The sequence below is a fragment of the Corvus cornix genome, chromosome 5 (genome assembly GCF_000738735.6).
Source record: "Corvus cornix cornix isolate S_Up_H32 chromosome 5, ASM73873v5, whole genome shotgun sequence".
NCBI lineage: Eukaryota > Metazoa > Chordata > Aves > Passeriformes > Corvidae > Corvus > Corvus cornix.
The window spans coordinates 44,432,937-44,453,479 of NC_046335.1; the positions used below are offsets into that span (position 1 = coordinate 44,432,937).

A 20,543-nucleotide genomic window follows, 5' to 3' on the forward strand; every position below is an offset into this window, starting at 1 on the left:
TTTCACTCTCCCTTTACGTCCTTTCCCAGAAATTGTGTTCTCCCTCCATCCCTGATCCCCCAGAGCTCCACCCCCAAAACACCTTTGCACAATTCTTTCCACCCTTAAGGAGAAGGAATTGTGTCACCCACTCCCACACAGCTGGAACAGCACCTCAAGGAGCAGCCCTTTTCCTGTCACCTTTTGTCCTCTTCTGCTCCACAGAGAAGAGCTAGTCAGAACCTGTGGTTACCAAAAGGGCTGGCGTTTGACTCAGAGCTCTTGCAGAGCTCTTGCAGAGACTCAGAGGAGTCAGACCCTTGAATTGTTTAATAAAGACTAAGAAGTAATTATTGTCTAATGGCCTAATATAGCTTAAAATAAACCCATTAACTACTGACTTACAAAATACCCTGGTGTCTGTGTATGCTGAGGCAGAACACACTTGTCAGAGGATTTATTTCCTTCATCTACAGAAAGAATAATTAGGACCAACCCTAACCAGAATGGTATGTGCTAAAGAGACGCTTGGTAATTGTCTCCTAAAAATATTCCAGGCAACATGCTTCAAACTAATTAGCTCAGAGGCTGTTGTTGTTGACATGGGACACACAAAAAACATCCCTATCGTGTGAAAAACTGCAAAAGTACAATTTTGGAACTGATGTTGTGGAAAGGGTTTAACATCCGCAAAGGTAGACAAGAGAGCTGCACATCCTTTTTCTGCTTTAATCAAACATTCCTTTTCAGATCTTCAAGAAAATACAGATGAAACAACCAGCCTGCATTGCTTCATGAAAATATTACATTCCCGTAAAACATACAGTCTCTCTCTTAAATATTCTTGCTGCTTTAGACAGCATATCCACTGGTCTGGATCACATTTGGAACTTTTCAAGACAAAGGAATAACACAAGCTGATTGCAGGGTCTGACCTCCTTAGCAGTTTTAGGAGAAATCCTCATTCTTCCTAGGCACCAAGGATAGACCAAGACACAGTTTGTCTATCAGCACCCTGAAGGAAGGGCAGGACCTTGATGGGTGCTGCACTCTCCAAATGCTGGTGGTTCAGTGAGCCAGGAATGGTCATCAAGACCTTACTGGGTTGATCTTAAATTGAACCAAGTTGTTGTAGCTGTTGTCCACTTCTGGGGGAAAGCTGAGTTTGTCACTAACTCTGGGAGGCTGGCAGAGCAGACAAGGTCACACAGCATTCACCTCAGCCTGGCTTGGCATTTGCAAGCAGAAAAAATGGCCACAGTACTCAACACGACAATCCTGCTGAATACTTCTCTGCCACCAATAGCTGGACTTACATTTTATCCTCAGTGTGGAATCAGGTTTATTTTGGAAGCTTATTTTAAAGTCCTATGTGTTTTTAGCAATACTATTTCTAGTTACAATTTAGAGATGATATTTTCTTTCATTCTAATTAATCTGTTAAATAAATATGCAAATATATCAAGTGCTCTATATAAAAATACATACACACAACAAACAACCCCTCATAATAAAAGCAAGATTAATAAAAATATGTACTATATTACACATATGAAATGGCCATCTAGTTTTGAAACTATAATGAAACAATTACACATAAGTCACAGGACATAATCTAAAAAGAATCAGCATATATAAAATAATGGCATTGCCTCTTGAGCATATCCCATTTAAAAATATATAAAGAACCCAACCAGTGTTGTCTGTGCTTCTGTAGCTACTGAATGTAAGATAAATTAGAAAGGAGTTTGTGGATTTCTTCATTCAACATCTGAATAGGGAGATAAATAACATGCCACAGATTTTTTTTTGTTTTTTAAAAGAGAAATTTAGCCTCCAAGACAATGAAATAAGTCCTTTTCACTGAGACCTATATTCAGCTAGGATTTAAAGACAGGAGTAGTTCTTACTCTGGATCTCCATACTTAGTGGAATGAGTACCTGACACCAGTTTAAACACAGCCTTCAACAGATCATTTTGATTTCTAATGACAAATAGAAAAGCTTGCTTAAAAACATTAAACAAAAATCAATGCACTGTTCACAGATGAAATATCTGACCTACATATAGTCAGAAAACATCCTATGTGTATTTTAAAACATCACCTTGTCTTGGGACTTTTTGCCCAGGTGTAAATTACCCTAAGGAGATCTGCCAGCAGATACCAGGGCACTTGAGCATTCCCATGAAGCACATGGGAAGCTGCTGGAGGGCTGTGACTCAGAAATATAATCAACAGTCTTGTGCTTTATGTTCCAGTAAAGATCAGTGCTAGCTAAAGTCAATATTTAGCCAGCTGAATATTCATCCTCCAAACTGCTTCAGATGGAGAGCATTAAGTAACATACTTCAGCAGAACAGAGGCTATGGTCAGTGAACAGAACCTTTGAATAGCCCTGCTACAGACCATCCCCATCCCACAGCTGACACAGACCAATGGTTTTACTTGCATTTCCTGGGGGCACTCCAATTAGAAGTTACCATTCTCCCTCCATTCCAATAAGCTTTCTTAAAAACAGCACAGACCACTGGTGGTAAATAGTTCTTTTCCTGACAATTCATATCAATATAATGCACAGCATCATCGCTTAATACAAATACTTTACACAACAGACACAAAAGGACATAACAAAAGCATGTAACAATGCAGCTCAGCTACTCTACTATATTACATGGCTGGGAGAGTTTCCTTTTGTTTGCTTTGATCTTTTCTGTAGAATTTAAACTTCTGGTACGAATAAGAAAGCAATATTTATTTTGGTGTTTTTAAAAAGCAGATGGAAAAAATGTAGATGAAATAGAATTCAGAGGAAATGAGTGAGATCACAGAAAATCAACTTTTAAAATATCAGCAGTCTGGTATAATATCATAGTTATAGGGGAAAAAATTTAATAGGCTCAGCATCTCCTAAGTAAAATGGAGCAGAATATAGAGACCTGTTTTCAGGAACAAAATACTGTCAGCTTCCCTAGTGATTTCAATTGCTTGATTTGTGCATATGTGATAGAGCTGGGGTCGTTTTGTTTCATTTGTTATCTTAACTAACAGACTCATTAAAAACATGCACAAACTTGGACCAAAGAATGAGGGGGAGAGGAGAGCAATGAACATCTCAAAAACTCAAGGATAATTGTACAGGTTGCTAGGATAATAAAGTATAGAAGTTTATTATGCATCAGCTCATGTTTTCATACCTTTATTACCCCTCCCAAGAAGACTTGCTGTATGCCCATAGATATTTAAAAATCGAGATAAATAAATTTTGTCCTTCTGGGTTTCCCCTGTTGCAGACCAAGCCATACATAATTATAAAATGTCACTTTTTGTTTATACTGGCAGATTCCGAATGTACCCACTGCTCTTCCTGGCTGGAAGGCATTTCTGAGGGATTCTGATGTCGCAGACATTGTAGAAGATGCCTTTTGGGTTTAAACTTGATTTATTTACTCTTGACATTTTTCCTCACTTACTTCTGTACCATGGCATGTTTAATACCTTAAATATCTGTAAGATGGAGTGACTGGATACTTCTTTAGCCCCCCACAGCGAAGACCTTCCATCTGGGGAATAATGATGTACACTCGTGTTATGCCTCCTAACATCCAGGACACAGTGAGAGTCCTCTGTGTAGGGACTGGGAACTGAAAGCATTATGCAGCTCTTGGGGGTGTTATTTCAGAAAGCACATGTCAATTTTTTTGCGAAGTGATTAAAAAGAAATAGAACTTATGTTTATGTTCAAAAGACATCAGTAGCACAGTGCATCTGTGAATTCCTGTTCAAGTTCCACGTGATTTTGGTTTCCCCAGCCCTGATCTGCTTGGCAGCGTGGTACCATTACACTCCAGTCTTCATGTCAAACTCGTGATGGTTTTGTGTTTCATTAACAGTCAGGAATTCGTCACATGCTTGTGTTCGGTCATTTGACTGCTCTTTATGAACCAAGTGCACCATTTCTTGTGATTTGCTGACATCTCCATTTAATTCACTTGTCTTCCTGTCTTCCACTGCCCCTTTGCCATTGTTAATCACTAGCTTTTTCTTCTGCCCACATCTAGAAAGAAATAAAAATAAAATAGTATAAGTGGAGACTAACAAAAATAATTTAAAAATTGAAGGTTAGTATTTAGGAAAAGGTGATTGGAAATTAAACTTGTGTCTGCCAGCACAGACTTATGCCATACAAATTGTAAATTGTAAAGCTCTCCATATTGCCTATTTTATTTCTGAAAGCATCCTCCACCATTAAATGAATAAAAATTTGTCAGGAGCTCACTTATCCAATTTATATCTACTGTTACTACATATAGCAATAACATTCATTACTGAATGCTAGAATTTTTTTTCTGTCATTTGAATATATTCACATTTATGAACTTTGTAAATATCCCACTATGAGGACACCTTCTAAATCCAGGCTTGGGATCACAGCTTTGGAAATGCAAAAATTCTGGATCGAGCTCTCACCTCATTAAACCAGGCAACTGGTTTTTTCCTTTGTGTTAGCATGTCAAGCCAAGAAGCCAACCAGCAGTAAGGAAATATGGAGAACTACTCTTGCTGCTGTCTGCAGCACAGCTCCTTGGCATGTTCAGGCAGGAAAAGGTACTGTGTTTTTAGAGTTACACTCGCTGCAGGGCCGCCCAATAAACTTTATATGTTACTCTGAATTAAAACACACACACACACACAGTCTTTAAAGAGTCACCAGCCCAAAGCTGATGCACACTGTTTATCGTGGGCTGGGTATCTTTCAGCGTAGTAAAAAAGTACTACTTACACAGCTGTCAGATTTGCTGCTAAGATGGCTCCCTGGCTACACAGTGCTGGACATCCTATTTGTCCTCAAACAGCCTTGTGTAAACTGAATATGCAGAGCCCAGCATGCCTAAGAGGGACAGCATGTCTGTGGAGTTGGACTTTTAAGGGCTTTCTTCTTAAATGAAGCATATTTTGCCTGAATGACTAATTTGGCTGTTCAATTACACTATTATGCTTCTGAAATACTATTTTTTCATGCCTACTGACTCATGGATGAGGGTTATTTTATCTGAAGTAGCTCAGCTCACTGTGCTAATGTTACATACACCCTTGGGAATGATTTCCTGCTCTGCAGCCATAAAATGCCAAAAGACGCCAGCAAGGAGCTGTGGAGCTCCACAGCCTCTTAAAAGAGCAGCTCAGAGTGCTCTACAACCAAGAGACTAGGAAAAAATGTGCTCACTGCTTCCTGAACAAAAATCTCCACATATTATATGGTCATTCCGATAAAAAAGAGTTAAAATTCAAGTAGCAAATAGTTACTCTGTTAAAAAGCTCAATTTTAACATTCAAGTAGAAAAAAGCTGTTGAAGACAATTGGGAAAACAGCCCCCAGAGAACAGAAAGAGGTAAGAACATTATAGCCTAAACCCTAGGCTAGGGTTTTTTCAAATTTCCTGGCTAACTTTGCACAGCTCACTGCATTACTTTTCATTCCTCAGCTTCTTCATCTGTAAAATGGTGTACATAAAGCCATTGAGAGCTCTGAGAGCAGTGTTAGCATACATGCTTGTGACTGCCAGCTGTGACAGAGCCTCTTGTTTGGAAGGAACAGATTAACAGATTATCACAGAATCGCTGGGGTTGTCTAAGACACTTCACACTGTACACAGAGAACGCTGTTGATGGTGGAGGACTATTCCTGGCTCATCCTGGGGTTGTTACTGTCTACATTCATCTCACAACTTTCACTCTCTGTGAACAGGATTTTCCCATTAATAACTAATAGATAGAGAATAATTGCTTTTCTGTGATCTAGATACAGCTAGTTTCCATTTACAAGACCAAATGGTTCATATAGCTGCTGACTTCATGTGAGTGGTTCCAGGTGAGTGTGAAGGCTGATGTGTGACCTGTACAGGACATGGTGACCTGTAGGAACCCAGAGTGCCGAGAATATTTCTCTGCCTGTTTTTAAGGGTTCTTACCCCGCTGAACAACACTGTTTTAGCCTCCAACCTTGGAAAAAATTACCAACAGTCAGGTAAGAACTAGAAAATACAGTGGTGTGAATTAGGTGATAGACTTCTATGTAAGATTGTCACAGGGTGAAAAATTTAGAGGTTTTGGACTTCTCTTTGTAGTACATAGATAAGAGTAAAAAATATCAAAATGGAGGATTGTTTTTGTTCTCTAAACCTTCTTCTCCTTCTACTACTCCATGTTCTGCAGTAAAAGTAGTTTGGATTGATTGGATAGAAAATTCCGCAGTTCCTAGTCATGTTACTGAATAATTGGTAGGAAAGTGAAAATAATGTACGTTTTTAGTAACTATTGGTTAAAATATCTTTAAAAGGCTGTGTAAATCTTGATAGAGAGGCCTCACTCCTGCTTTCTGTGCTCTGTGCTGTACCTGGGTCATGCTGGTGGCTCTGTTCCTCTGATAAGACTTAATAAAAAACTATCTGGAAGCATTGAAACTGAAGGAAAAGTCTCAGCTTATCTTTGAAACTCCTTGCAAGGACTTTTAGAAAATTCTCTCCCATCAGGAGGATTTACAGCACGGTTCAGTGTCAGTGACCTGTGTCCCCACACCCCAAGCCACTCCAAGCTTTGCAGAGGATGCTCTTTCTTGTGTTTTGCTACTCCGCTCTTTGACAAAGCTGTGGAGCCTCTCAAGGAAGGAAACAGTAAGGCAGAGTGCTTTGGAAATGTAAAGGTGCGGCCTTACCTCCTGCGACTGTTAACAGCAATGCACACTGCAAGGATCAACGCAAGCACCACGAGAGCTACAACTATGATCAGCCAGTCTGTAGGGAGAGATGAGGGAGGGGAAGAGAGAGTGTGAATGTATCTCATGTGGTTTTGCCATTTCACAGAACTGCTAGAACACAATCTCCTCTACTTTCTTTCAGCTGTCACACTCTTTTCCTAGCTTCCATGAATGTTTGGTTGGTTCACAAAGTCTTTCTGTGCAAATCAAACACATGTTCATCATTCAGCTACACACAGGCCAGCTCAGATAAAATACCCCATCCCTGCTGTCACCTGTAAGCACTGCACTTCAGAGGGCATAGGTGGAGAGGAGCTGTATCACTGAGTTACTCCAACAGCAAAAGAAAAGGCTTAGCACGACACATCTACAGTCCCTGGCACAGAAACAGGATGACTTTTAGCACATTTTTAGTAAAGCAGGTTTCACAACCTTCTCAGTAGCCTACTCTCTACTACCATTATGGCTCTACTACCATTAGAGCTGGGGGTCCTCTCCCAGGAGCTATGTCCTGTATCTTGTTCGTTTGAAACAACTCTTCCTTGTTTAAATAGACCTGTGCCTTTCATTTGAAACAAATTACTTCTTCTGATTAGTTAATTATTAGTACTCCATGGTGAAAAACTGACAGGCATTCTTTTCATAGCATGCTCTTCTTATATCTCCCTTCAGTTTTCCCTGAAAATTATGAGTTTTTCAAAAGGTGCTTCAAAGGTCACCTTCCCAAAATTTTCTGTGTGCTCTTCTCCATTTTTTCCCATGTGACCAATGCAATGCCTTGAACTGAACACAAAGCTTCAGCTCTGGACTTGCTAGGCCTAAGTAGAATGGGATAATTACTTTCTCTGTTTTAAAAATGACTGTACCACTAATAAGTCCCAGAATATATTTGCATTCTTTTGCAGCTGTATCATGGTGTTGGCTTCTTTTTATTCTGTTTTAATCCGCAAGCTCTATTCTGGAGAGCTTGTCTCACCTATTATTTTCACTGAACATTCTCATGGATATGATACTATGCATATAACTTTACTGAGTTTTGCCTGATTTCATTTCAATTCATAAAAGTTAATTGAATCTTAATCCCATTCTCCAAATGCATGGCTTCCCTCAATATTGGCAAAAAATTATATGAGTTATGATATGCTCCATTTTTCAGACTACTAGTGAAATGCTGAATATTATCTGATTCAGAACAACGCCTGAACAAATGTATTTCACCTTCATTTTCATCTCTTACTTCAGTTCATATGAACACAATTCTGTACTTAGATTTTTAAAACATTTGACTTCAAAAACCTACCTGGTACACGGGCTAACCTTGGCTGTGAAGCTATTTTTGTTGTGGCGGTCTCTTCAAGGGAAGTAGTGGATTCATAATGTCCCTTGTGTGGTCCTTGGCTAACATATACACTAGAGGTAGAGCCTAAAGAACAAAAATAGGCCAAATATGCTTGATGAATATTTAACAGCAAGGTACGAAGGCTGTGACTTTCAGCATTTAAAAATTGTACTCTAGAAAGTTCATGCTGAAGCAATTAATGAGTGTTTATACTGAAAACTTTACACAGACTGAAAGCACCATATTTATCTGAACTATGGCTAGCTTTAGTATTTTGAGAAGCAAAACCCGTGGCTTTCCCCTCTTGTCTCCCTCATATGTTTCAATTCTATTCGACACAAGATAAAACTGAACACCTAAAACTCTAATGCTGTCATAAAATAGAACAATAGTTCTCTGAATGGTTGTGACTTTGACAGCCTTTAGAGCGGGACTCTAAAAACTCAAAATATTTTTTTCCTAGCAGTTCTCTGCAAACTTAGATGTGGATCCTCTTGTCCTTTTTAATAAGTTGTGTAATTTGGTTCTAAGGTGGTATTAGACCTTAATTCAGTCTCTTGTATTTTCTATGCTGGCCATACTGCTTAAACTTTTATGCAATCACATTTGTGGCCCACACTATTACCATAAGGGTATCCCGAGACTAAAATTATCAGCAGACTATAGATACAGTAATTTCATTTGGGACTACTGCTTCATTATCGCTATTAAAAAATATATTACAGATCTCCACCTCTCTGAGTTCTTCCAGACTCTAAGAAATTAAACACTAACTCTAATCAGCTGTAAAGTTCTTTTTCTTTAATACACATTACAACTCATTTCTGTCCAGCATTTCTGATCTCATTTCCTAGTAACAGCTGGCAGATGCATAACTGAGAAGTAAGTTTTATCCCCTCGGTGAAGCATAGCCAGCAAGCAGTTAATGAATTTTCCAGATGTTTTTATTATTTTTATTAACAAGAAACTTACTGACTGGAGTGTTGTTTGGTGCTATCTCACAACAAAGGACAGAGCACAAATTCAGCAATGAAGAGTCTGGATCTAGAGCCAAAGAAAGCTGACCAAGAGAGGCCTACTAACTTGTCTACACTACATCTCAGCAGATTATTTTTTTTAAGTGCTTTATATCATCTTTGAAAAATGCCAGAGCTTCTCCTCCACAAAGCCCCTTAGAAAGGCATTCAGACATTTATTAAAATTTGTGTGCTTGGAAACCTGCTACATTTGCTCTTCCCCTGAGCACTAAGAAGAAGAAGCAAGGTTCAGCCACATTCCCTGCTGTTCTGGCTCTGGGGAGGTGCTTTCAAGTGGCAGGGAGGGATCCTCAAAAGCTCTCTACATTTCATTTTGGTAACATACTAGATTTTTTTCTCTTTATGGACAGTTATTTTTTGTGCTCCTTCAGAGGACTGACTTGTTATTCTATGGAGACTTGGACCCTTAGTGTGTTGTCTGACCACAGCTTAAACATTGCTGTAGACAAAAAGCAAGTGAAACAAAATGGTACAGTACATCAAACCATTCATTTGATCAGAGAAGGCCCTTAACAATACATTAATGAATCTTTTCCATTCCATTTCACATATATGGGGCAACATTACAAAGGAATGAACCCTTCAATAAATAAACTTTTTGACGACAGTGGCAGTGTCTTAGTGATTCCCATATACTGTGTTCTTAAAAAGCACAAGAGAAGGTAAATGAAAAAAGGGAGAGTTTTGAGAAAATGGCCTTCTGAGCCTTTTGCCAGGGCACTGACAATGCAAAGATTCAATGCAGATATTCACACTGAAAAAGACTGAAACCAGTTCTTACAGGTTTTATGTGCTCAAAACAGAAAGGTAGAAAACATTTTTTCATAGTGTGTAATGTCTGCACATAAAATTAAGAAGGCAGCTTAGATTAATTAAGTGAATAGGGCCTGTGAAATGCAAGAAATGAGTTTTGGTAGGAAGACATTATTAAAAACAAATTTAGCTTTCCAATAAAATTCTGTCAAATAGATATTTTTCATTTATAGTGCTATGCCTATGTCAAAATACTATAACCAGGCAATTTTGTTAAGAGTTGAATATACTGGTTTATACAAAATTCTTGAAAAAACAATTAGCCCAAGTTCTACCTCACAATATATGAATTAATATGAATTAATTATTAAGGGAATTAGCTTTCAAGTGTTTTCTGTATAATACTGTAAAAATATAGGTACAAAATCTTGTTTATGTACAAAGAATGTCCACAGAGCACTGGCCAAATTCTGCTATGGGGTGGTTCCACTAACTTCCAAGAAAGTGCATGAAAACAGTGTTTGGATTAGCTGAATTTGGAAAAAATCCCTTACTGTTAGGATGGTTATTTTTATGTAAACTACATTTGGGAATAAGGAAAAGTCCCTTCATTTCTCGTATTATTAGCATGTGACCGTACATAAAAAAATACCAAAGGCTTTATGTAGGATAATAAGCAAACACTGTTAACTGCACTAACTTCATCAGAAGAATAACCCTTTGAAAAACAAAGCTGTTCACAAATGAAATCTCAGTTACAGCCCTGTAACAGCTACAATTAATCACTGGCAAGACACCAACAGGATATACACCTGGTGAAAAAATGGTGTCACAGAGAATAACCTTTCTTTTGTACGTATTCAGCTAAAGTAGAGAGGTTACAGATGGGGAAAAAGTGACAGATAGTTTGGGGCTACATGGCTGTCATATGTGCCCAGCAAAAAAAGACAAAATGCTATCACAAATGTATGAACATGAGCAGGAAGTTTACACTTCTTCACCTCAATAGTTGTGTTACCATGTGCTGATAACAGAATATAAGAAAAGCTTATTTGCAAAACACTCTTTTTGGCCTTTTAGCTAATGCTTTTACCAGAAAGAGATAACCCTTCATGACATCTTACCAGCAGGTTAAAACCAATAACAAAACCCAAAAAGAAAATCCTAATATGACAACCATTTACAATTATGCTTAGTACCCATTTTTGGACAATAGCCATTGTCCACAATAACATATTAAATTATAACCAATAAAAATGGTTATAATTCATTGTTCTTACTGGTAGTAAGAGGAGTCTGCAAGGGAATAAAACGGTCTTCAATGTCTGAAAAAACTCCAGGTTTCCCATGGACGTGGGAACCATCTGTGGTGTTTGCTTCTTCACCTTCCCTTCCAGGTGTAGTGCCAGGTGCCAGTGGCTCCTTGGTTGCTTTCTCTTGGTCAACATCATCCACGGACTCTACGACTGTCATGATGGTGGCATGATGAGGGAGCACTCACAAAACCACCACCCACATCATTTCCTGGGCCACAGCAAGCCAGAAAGCACCTCCACCTTCCTCATGCAAAGCACAGAAGGAGAGAAGACATGAAAGCCTCTCCTTCTTCCACACTGTCACTGGCTTCTGAGAGACCCTTCAGCTCCACATCTATGCTCAGCATGTTGGAGCAAGATGTTGGCAACATATACAGATCCCACTGACAGATGGAAAGAGGAGACCTTTAGAAGAAGAGACTGTAGCAGCAACAACCTGACCCTGTAACCCAGGAGTGAGCAGCCTCACCTGTGTCAGTCTTGCCTGGCAATACACAGGGAAGGAGAAGTAAGAAACTGATGGCAGAATTTAAGGGATGTAATTCTTCTATGAATGCCCTGCCCTCACCACTGGGACACCACTCCCCAGCGACGGCGCTGCTGCTGAGTCACAGGAGCAAGTCATCTGATGAACTACCAGAGCACCTCCACCACACCAGCCATGGGACCAAAGCATATCCAGCCTGATCCCACTGATGCACAAGAAAGGAAGACGAGGCTGGAGGTTCAGAATCACCAAAGTGCATGTCTCGCAGAACATTTAGGAGATCATGTGAAAACATGCTTCAGCAAAGGACAGAAACCACCAAGTGTACCAGCAAGGAGTCCCTTATGCCTTGTCCACAGATTCTACGGCAGATTTTTCACTGCAAGTCCACACTAAGAATAAAGATCCCCAGGATGAGAAAGATAGTGGAAGAAGTAGTTTTCAGAAGAAATAATGTCTCATTTCACACCAGACATGAGAAATGAGTATGATCCATTATTCTTACTGGTACCCATCAGAGGAGAGTCATTACCAGTTTTGGTCATACTGGCTGTGGTCCTGTGGAGGACTTCATCTCTGAGCGTATCCGTGGGATTCGTGGTGCCTTCAGTGCCCTGTCCTGGCTCATCATCCGAAGGCAGAGGTGTTTGAGTTGGCTCTTTGTGGTGGGCACCATCAGGAGAGGAAGCAACTGTTACCACAAGGTGAGGTGCCCATGCTTCCAGAGTTACGTCTTCTGGTGCCAGAACATCAGTGGAGGCTGTGACTGTTGTGATGATGGCTAAGTTAACTTCAAAAATATTTTTTAAATGCACCTTACATATTACTCCTTCTTTATTTTAGTAATCTCTACCTTTTTATTTAATAGCCCATGTAGAGTATGCAGTGAGAAGAAAAAAAACCAAAACAAAGCCACAAGCAAAGAATATCCTCCATATATGACAGACTCTTTTTGGGTTGTCTGTCCCTTCACTAATACTCACAATGCAGCCTAAAATATTAGTTTTGAAAATACCTAGTAAACACTGTTTAGAAGGGAGAAAACAGCAATATTATTTTCAGAATAAGTATAAGAATTCCTGTTGTTACACAGGAATTAGATTAGAATTACTTAATTTAAAACATTTGAACAAATTGCTAAATTATGCTTGGGTTTTCATATTTGCAGCTGATCTGTCAAACCTCATAAAGTTTGAAATCAGTGAACTGGGAAACTTTACAGAATCTCTTTCATATTTAGAAAACATGAGTAGGTGATAGAGAATACAACTATATTTTAATCCACAAACTGTATTTATAATCCACACAATCTATACTTTTCACAGCTCTCTGGTGAATCCTAAATGTTGAGGATTAAATAATCCAGATGAAAATGGATTTTGAAGGAAAAAAGCTAAAGGATAACTGCTAATTTTTCCTTAAAATTTCTTCTTTAGAAAATGCAGGAAGAAAAGATACAAGAATTTCCAAACAACTACAGTGTCATAAAAATACATCTTATTTTGCTAAATAAAAAAGCAGTATTTTGAATGAGGATAATTTTAAATGGATAACATGCCAAGTTTAGAAATTTAAGTTAGAACCTTGCAGAACTACATGAACAAACTCCAGTAAATTATTTCAAATTTTACAATATTAAGAGAATATGTTTAAATATTAAGACCAGGAACGACCAGATATGAAAACCAAACATTTACACTACCAGCCACTTCCAAAAAGCAACTGCTTTCTCAGTTAAAAATAAACCTGAGAAAAGTCAGGGGACATAAGAAACAGGGCACACAAGAAAAAACATATCCTTAAACAGACAGGAATTCTTGTTGGGATATTCACATGCAACAAAATCATAAAAACCTTTGCACTGCAATTTCACAACAAGAATGCACACTTTGAAGATGAGAAAGACAGGGGAAGAAGTCAGTTTCAGAAGAAATAATGTCTCATTTCACACCAGACATGAGAAATGAGTACAATCCATTATTTTTACTGGTACCCGTCGGAGGAGAGTCATTACCAGTTTCAGTCATACTGGCTGTGGTCCTGTGGAGGACTTCATCCCAGGGGGCATCTGTGGGATTCGTGATGCCTTCAGTGCTCTTTTCTGATGCATTATCCGAAGGCAGAAGTGGTTGAGTTGGGTCTTTGTGGTAGGCACCATCAGGAGAGGCAACAGCTGTTATGATGGTTCAATAACAGATGGTTTAAACACAGATTATTTAATAGCTGTGAATTCCATGTGTGTGCTGCTATGGCCTTCCCATTACCATCCCATCCAAGCCTCCTGTTCCCCTTAAAACACTGTTACCCTTTTCACAAAAAGGGAAGAGAAGTGAGACCTTGTGTCCTGTACATCATCACTGCTCCCCAAGGACAGTAGACACAGGGAAAGACACAGAGGCAGCAGTCAGAAGGATTCTCTGACCTGCATCCCAGGCTAGCTACAGAGTCTCAGCTTCCTAGACACTGTCACTTGCTGTTACAGTGTGTTTTACATTACAGGTATCAATACAGAGAGGAAAGAACACATGAAGGCCTCTGCTTCTTCCTCCACACTGTCACTGGCTTCTGAGAGACCCTTCAGCTCCACATCTATGCTCAGCATGATGGAGCAAGATGTTGGCAACATACACAGATCCCAGTGACAGATGGAGAGGGGAGACCTCCAGAAGAAGAGATTATACCATGTTTTTTTTAACATTATTTTGATGTTATGAATACTGTGTTATATGAGACTGCATTATGATGCTGTGTCATGCCAGTTCTATAGATTACTGTCTCTCATTATTCTATGAATGAACCAGAGGGATAAATATTTTGGTAAAGTCCATGAAAAGAACACTCTTTTGCCAGGTGAATATTCACAAATTAAATGGATTAACTTCTTGATGTACAAATATACATGAATATTAATTCCACTTTATGATAAAGACAGTCTGGCAGCAGCAAATAATATAACTTATGTAACAAGCTGGATGCAGTTTCACAGCTATGCTTCACTAAGGAAGGGAAAGCCCTAGAAGTGGTGTTGGCAAGTAAAGAACAAATGTTTTATATGGAGCTAAAACTGAAATCTTCTGTCTCACCACCATCCAGACAGAGCACAGAGAAAATGAATCACTCTACAGTTTATGTCATTATTTTAAGAGATCAGTAATTACTCCTCTCTACAAGTTAATGCAATATCTTTCCAGGAGAGGCCATCTGAGAGACAGAAGTGATGCAACACACATAACAGACATTATTACTAGTACCTGTAGTGGAAGACTCTCTTTCATGATTGTTCTCTGTGGAAGGGATAACTCTATCCGTTATAGCAGGCTGTGTGGCATAATCCTTTCCCTTGTCCCAGCCTGGATACACCAACAGGTCTTGCTCTGAGTCGTTCTGTTTGGCCCCGTGGCTGGGGACCATAGCTGTTATGATGATGGTGAAGCAATTATGAACTCAGTATACAAAGATCCATTTCTCATATTATTCTCCTCTTCGGTTCTTGTCTCTATGACAGGCCTCGCTCACAATGTCTACTACATTTAATGGCAAAGAGAAGTAAAGTAGATTTGCTTCTCATCCTGGTTTATATTTAGAAAAGCTACCTACTGTCATCAGTAGGGCCAACTCCTTCCTCAAACTGAGCATATGCTTTTCAGAATCAAGGTGCCTTACTGTTTTTCAAAAGAATTTCTCTGAATCTTGCTGTTGACTTCGTATTGTTGAATATCAAACCAATATTCACTGATGCAGGATTGAAAACCTCAAATGCATCAGTAACTGCAAGGATATGACCCATCAGTAGTATTTTAATTGCAGAATTTGACTGTGTTGACTATATCCAATTTTTTCCCCTCAAAATTTCACTGTTTCATTAGTTGCAGAATCTCCAAGAAAATAAACAAGGAAGTATGACAAAGGGGAATGTTAGCTCATGCTTCAGATTTGTGAATGGTGCACACAATAAATGAGACAGCATTCAACTGGAGAATATTTGATATTGCAGTTATTTAGAAAAACACTATCCATTATCAATGAACCTGTAGTTTTTATTAGACAGTCACAGCAAAAGAGTACCCAAATCTTGTAAGAAGCATAACCCTTTTTAACCCCTTCAACCCAGTAAGGGGGGAAAAAGAAAAAGGCAATAAACTTGCCACAACTGAGTGCAAGTCACAATTTTAATTGCAATTAGGCCATTACGTATTGCTACAGTAGTGTAGTATAACAAGTTGTCAGAGACCTGTACTTGATAATCCTCAAGAGCAGATGATGACTGTGGTGCATTCACTGCTGGCAGTGCTTAATACAGCACAACTGCCATTTACTCCTAAGTTTGGTACGCTCACAGGATCAGAAATTAAAATATGTCAATTTTCAGTTACCAGATTTACAGTATAATTTGATCTTTTATGCTTCAATTGATTCAAACAATGAGAGAGAGAAGCCTCTCTCTTATTCAACATTATGCTTTGTTTTCTTTCCTTCATCACTAGTATCATCCTGCCATAGTTCAAAAGTAGGATGGATGAGTAGACATTTTAGGTAATTTTTTTTAGATGTAGCTGCCATTAACAAAAACTGGGAAAAAAAAATCCCAGGTCAATAATGACTTGCAACAAGGGAGTGAACACAGTTCCCAAAGGAGTGAAAAATGCAGCACATATAATTATTTTTCCACTTAGACCTTTTCTGTTTCCTACAGACAAAACCCTGGTAGATATCTTGTTGAAAGCTTGCATGACACGGAACACAAAACGCAGGAGACAGTTATAGAATTAACCTACTAATAGTCTTGACCTACAAAACAAGTAGAAGAGAAACATCCAGGAAGAAGTCTGAAGAATAGACTAATTAAAAAAAAAAATTAGTATCAGAATTGCTCAGGTTTATTCACAGAACCATGTTACGGCCTCAGAATGCAAAAACATTAGTAAAAAATCCTAAAACTAAATCTTTAGAAAACCCTGAAAATTTCCTAAAACGTGACCTGTAATATTACCTGTAGAAGTTTCCTTTCCAAAATAACTTCCACCTGCAGTAGTAAATTCATGTTGTTCAATACTGCCAGTGGTATTTGCAGGATTTTGTTCTTGACTGATCCCTCCAGAATGAACGCTGTGAAATAGCGGATGCTGGGTTGCTCCGTGACGTTTTTCATTTTCACTTGTAACTAGTGCTGATAAGATGACGACTGAATCAATAATGACCAAAATACCCAACATCAGTCACACTATCCTTATCATCATGGCCCACATAACAAGGGTGTTTGGCTTTTGTGTTTTGGCTTTTTCTTGTCATTGTTGCATTTGATGTGAAATGAAAGATGAAAGAAAACAAAAGTCCTTTGGAAACCTTATCACACAAAAGCATCACCAGGAGCAGCAGAAGATTTAAGTGCACTAGAAAGGATCCCAGTGACCAGTGGAAGATAAAAGACATCCAAGAAGCAGAAGAGCTCATAGAAACAACAGCTTGCATCTCTATTTCATATTTATTAATACTAACTTAACTGTTGAGTTTGTGAATTCTGGGTTTTTAAAGTGAAAAAGCTGATGAACTTTTCTCTTTTGAGGTAGTATCTCAATAGCACAATTACAAAGCTGGCTCTAAGGAAATTGTAATTTCTTCTGAGATTGGATGAATGAAATAAGTAGATTCATATAAGTAGATAAGTATACTTATTTTGAACTCTGTATTAATTAAAGATCTTACCAATAAAATTAATTCATTGCTTGCTCTAACTTGCTGTTGTTTATACAGCAGAAGATGCAGTCAGAAACCACCTGAAGCACCACCACCATAAGAGATGTTCTAACGAAGGTTTGGAAAAGACACATCAATAACCCTAAGATGAGCATTAGAACTCAGCTGGAAATACATCTGCCTTACGTATCAAACATTTTGAAGAGTGGTATATTAAAAGTAAAGCTGAGGTCCTTAATCAGAACATGATTAAATGCAAAGAATGAGCTGGACCTGTTATATATGTCATAAATCACCAGACAGAGAAACTTGCTATTTCCCAAGAAGAGAAAAACTGGAGAAATATTTATCTTCACATTCAGGCAAGGAAATATTCATAAAGAGAGCACTCATGCAAATGTAATTCATTATTTTTAAATTAAATGTAATACTTACATACTATCTTACCAAAAAAAGAGTTAATATTAATCAATGTATGAATACAACTGATCTACCAATACTTCACCACCAAAAAAAGTTATTACAAAAACTACTTCTGTGTGATTACAGAACCTGTTCTAATGCCAATTATATAAACTTCTGCTGTTCAAAGCAATCTCAGAATCAGAAGGACATGGCAAAAATAGCTTGAAAATGCACTCTGTAAGCCTTTGCCTACAGAGGATTTTAGAATTCAACGTTTTGGTATCTCAGTTGGCTACTGGCACTAACACTGGTAGCAGAATGATCACATTCATATGGAGGTAGTATATTATCCTTTTAGGACAGTCTATGTATTTGAAACATTAGCTCCCTTTTTTGTCTTTTGTCTTCAGATTTTACAATAGAAATTTTAAGTGGGAAAAGGGATTTTTTTTTCTCACCGAGGTGGGTCACCGAAAGCCCAAGTCTGCTCAGTTTTATTGCACACTACTGGCAGGGCAAACTTAAAAATACTAGAGATGTGGGGAAAAGTGGCAAGAAATTAACTTTGGATGCATAAGATAGACTTGGAGTGACAGGTGAATGTTACAGATGCCACCTTTGACGGCTCTAGTACAAATAATGTAAAGGTATTACACTGAACTACTAAGTGTAGTTAGGAATTACAACCAGCTGCACCACGAGTGTCATACTTCACCGAATTATATCAGAAATCTGAGTATTATTTGAAATGCTTGATTGCTTTACCCCTGCTAGCAGAGCTAGGATACTGCTCCTCTTCGTCTGCAAAGGTGGGGTTCCAACGATCTTGTGTGGTGATTTCCAGAAGTGTTTCGTGTTGTGAGTCCACAGCTGTTGGGACAATGGAGGATTCAATGCTGACTATGCTCTAAATCTACTGTCCGTGTGTGCCATAAAGATGACGGAAAATGGGAATTCTTGCATAGCCTAGATATAGTCTCTCTACTCTTCTTATCAAATCCCTTCACATCAAACCAGTTCTTTTCTTTGCATTGGACAGATGCAAAGTTTCCCAAGAAAAATGGGGAAAACAAGCATCAGAAGAATAATGTATAGTAGAAGTAATGCAAAACCATTAGAGCAGCTGAAGACACTTAAACTCACATTTTAAGAATATGCTGAGCCTAAGGAATATGGCAGATGTCCCAATACATGTTAAACATGTTTGCTAAGTACTCAAGAAGTACCCACGAAGTACAATGTTAGAATACCCATGACTGAGCAAAAAAGCAATGGTCAGCAAAAAAACGACAACCACCAAGTAGCCAATATTAGTCAAGAAAGTTATAACACGATTAAAAAGATAAAACAGAACTTCCACAAGAGTCTACGACCAGAGACTGAATACACTTTCACCCATGGAACATGCAGACACCACTAGGCCATCAAAGGTATGGAATGCAGTACACCTGTGGGACAAGTTACAAATGCAGAGTCTTAAAGATAAATAAACACCAGAACTATCCAAAGCAGAGGAAGAAAAATAAAAAGTCACAAATGTGCCAAAGCAAGATGAATTGCTGATTTTGCATTTTCTACTAAAAATGGAAAACACTGCTGAAAAAACGTAAATACTGCACTATCTTCAGAAAAATAAAATGCTCATGAAGAGTGACTGCTGAGTAAATAAGAGCACAGACAACAGACATATTAAGATGTACTTAAATAAAATCACAGAAATAGATCAGATTAATATATTTGTAAAAATAAGAGCATTAGAGTATAGTCATTCATAGCAACATCTATGCTAAAAAAAACCCCAGGGCTGGGGCCATTCCCTGGTCATAGAGCCAAGTAACAGACTGTGTACTTCAGCGACACACAGCATTTAGTTTTGACCTTCATATGTGGCCTTTTTTTGGTTTCCAGACAAAATTATTTCAGGTACGGACGGCTTTTGAATTAAAAAAGAGTTATCAGATGGTCACGGTGGGATTATTCATACCAGGAAAATAAGGCTAGGTAATAACTGGATCATGCCTAGACACCTGAGGTCACAAAACAAATGAGATGATGTTAAAAGACTGCATGGGAAGAGTGTAGAAGGTAGCAAATATGAGACTGTTTTGTGGACACTTCCCTATGAAAAAGGTACTTGGGGTTTGGTGTTCCCAAATAGTACCTGAGCATCTTCCACAGACAGGAAGTCTGCTATTGAATAGCTGTAGGATATAGAACATGAACTAGAATTATTTTAACACTTAAAAAAAATTGATACAATGAAAGACAAACTTTTTCTTCTTGGAAAATCATGAGTAAATGCAAATATTTGAATAAGCATAAAACTGAGGTACTAATTTTAAGTAGTAAAAGAAGAGGCATTATTTTAATCATATGGACCTCAGAAAATTTTCCAGTCACAAAAGAGACATTTCTGAAGGGAACAGCAGATGAGAAGGCCATCCAATTTTCAAACAATATATGTGCAGCAAAGGAGGAGGAACACCAGGTAGGACAGGAAAAAGCGAAAGAAACCATCCAAAGACAGTGGAAGTTCCTTACTCGTACTCAGAGCAGTCTCATCCTTGGCCACACTCCTGCCCCAGCCTGGAAACACTGTGGAGTACGTCATCTGCTCGGAAGAGTCTTCATCATCTGAATCACTGCCACTGGAGGTCACATCTGCTGTGATGATGTTAAATCTGCCATGAAGCCCTAACCAACAAGGCCTTCTGCTGCCACCAGTTCAGCTCTCCTGTCTCCTCTACTCACAGCCTTACAATCACAGAGGAGAATTT

General features: G+C 38.5%; 1 protein-coding gene across 17 annotated transcripts in view; it reads right to left on the reverse strand.

Annotated features, from left to right (window-relative positions):
* Positions 1–688: 688 nt before the first annotated feature.
* The window catches only part of CD44 (CD44 molecule (Indian blood group)), a 53,146-nt gene continuing 33,291 nt past the window's right edge, over positions 689–20,543 (reverse strand). For 4 of the 17 annotated variants that reach the window (XM_019282756.3, XM_039552041.1, XM_039552043.1 and 1 more), the window contains 10 exons: positions 20,308–20,430; positions 18,532–18,636; positions 16,658–16,849; positions 14,919–15,080; positions 13,682–13,840; positions 12,173–12,433; positions 11,145–11,330; positions 8,036–8,158; positions 6,694–6,772; positions 689–4,035 (listed from right to left, as the gene is read on the reverse strand). In XM_019282756.3, coding sequence (XP_019138301.3) covers positions 3,819–4,035; positions 6,694–6,772; positions 8,036–8,158; positions 11,145–11,330; positions 12,173–12,433; positions 13,682–13,840; positions 14,919–15,080; positions 16,658–16,849; positions 18,532–18,636; positions 20,308–20,430 — 1,607 coding nt within the window. In that variant the 3' untranslated portion in view covers positions 689–3,818. The other 13 variants (XM_019282766.3, XM_019282761.3, XM_019282771.3 and 10 more) reach the window with 13 other exon arrangements.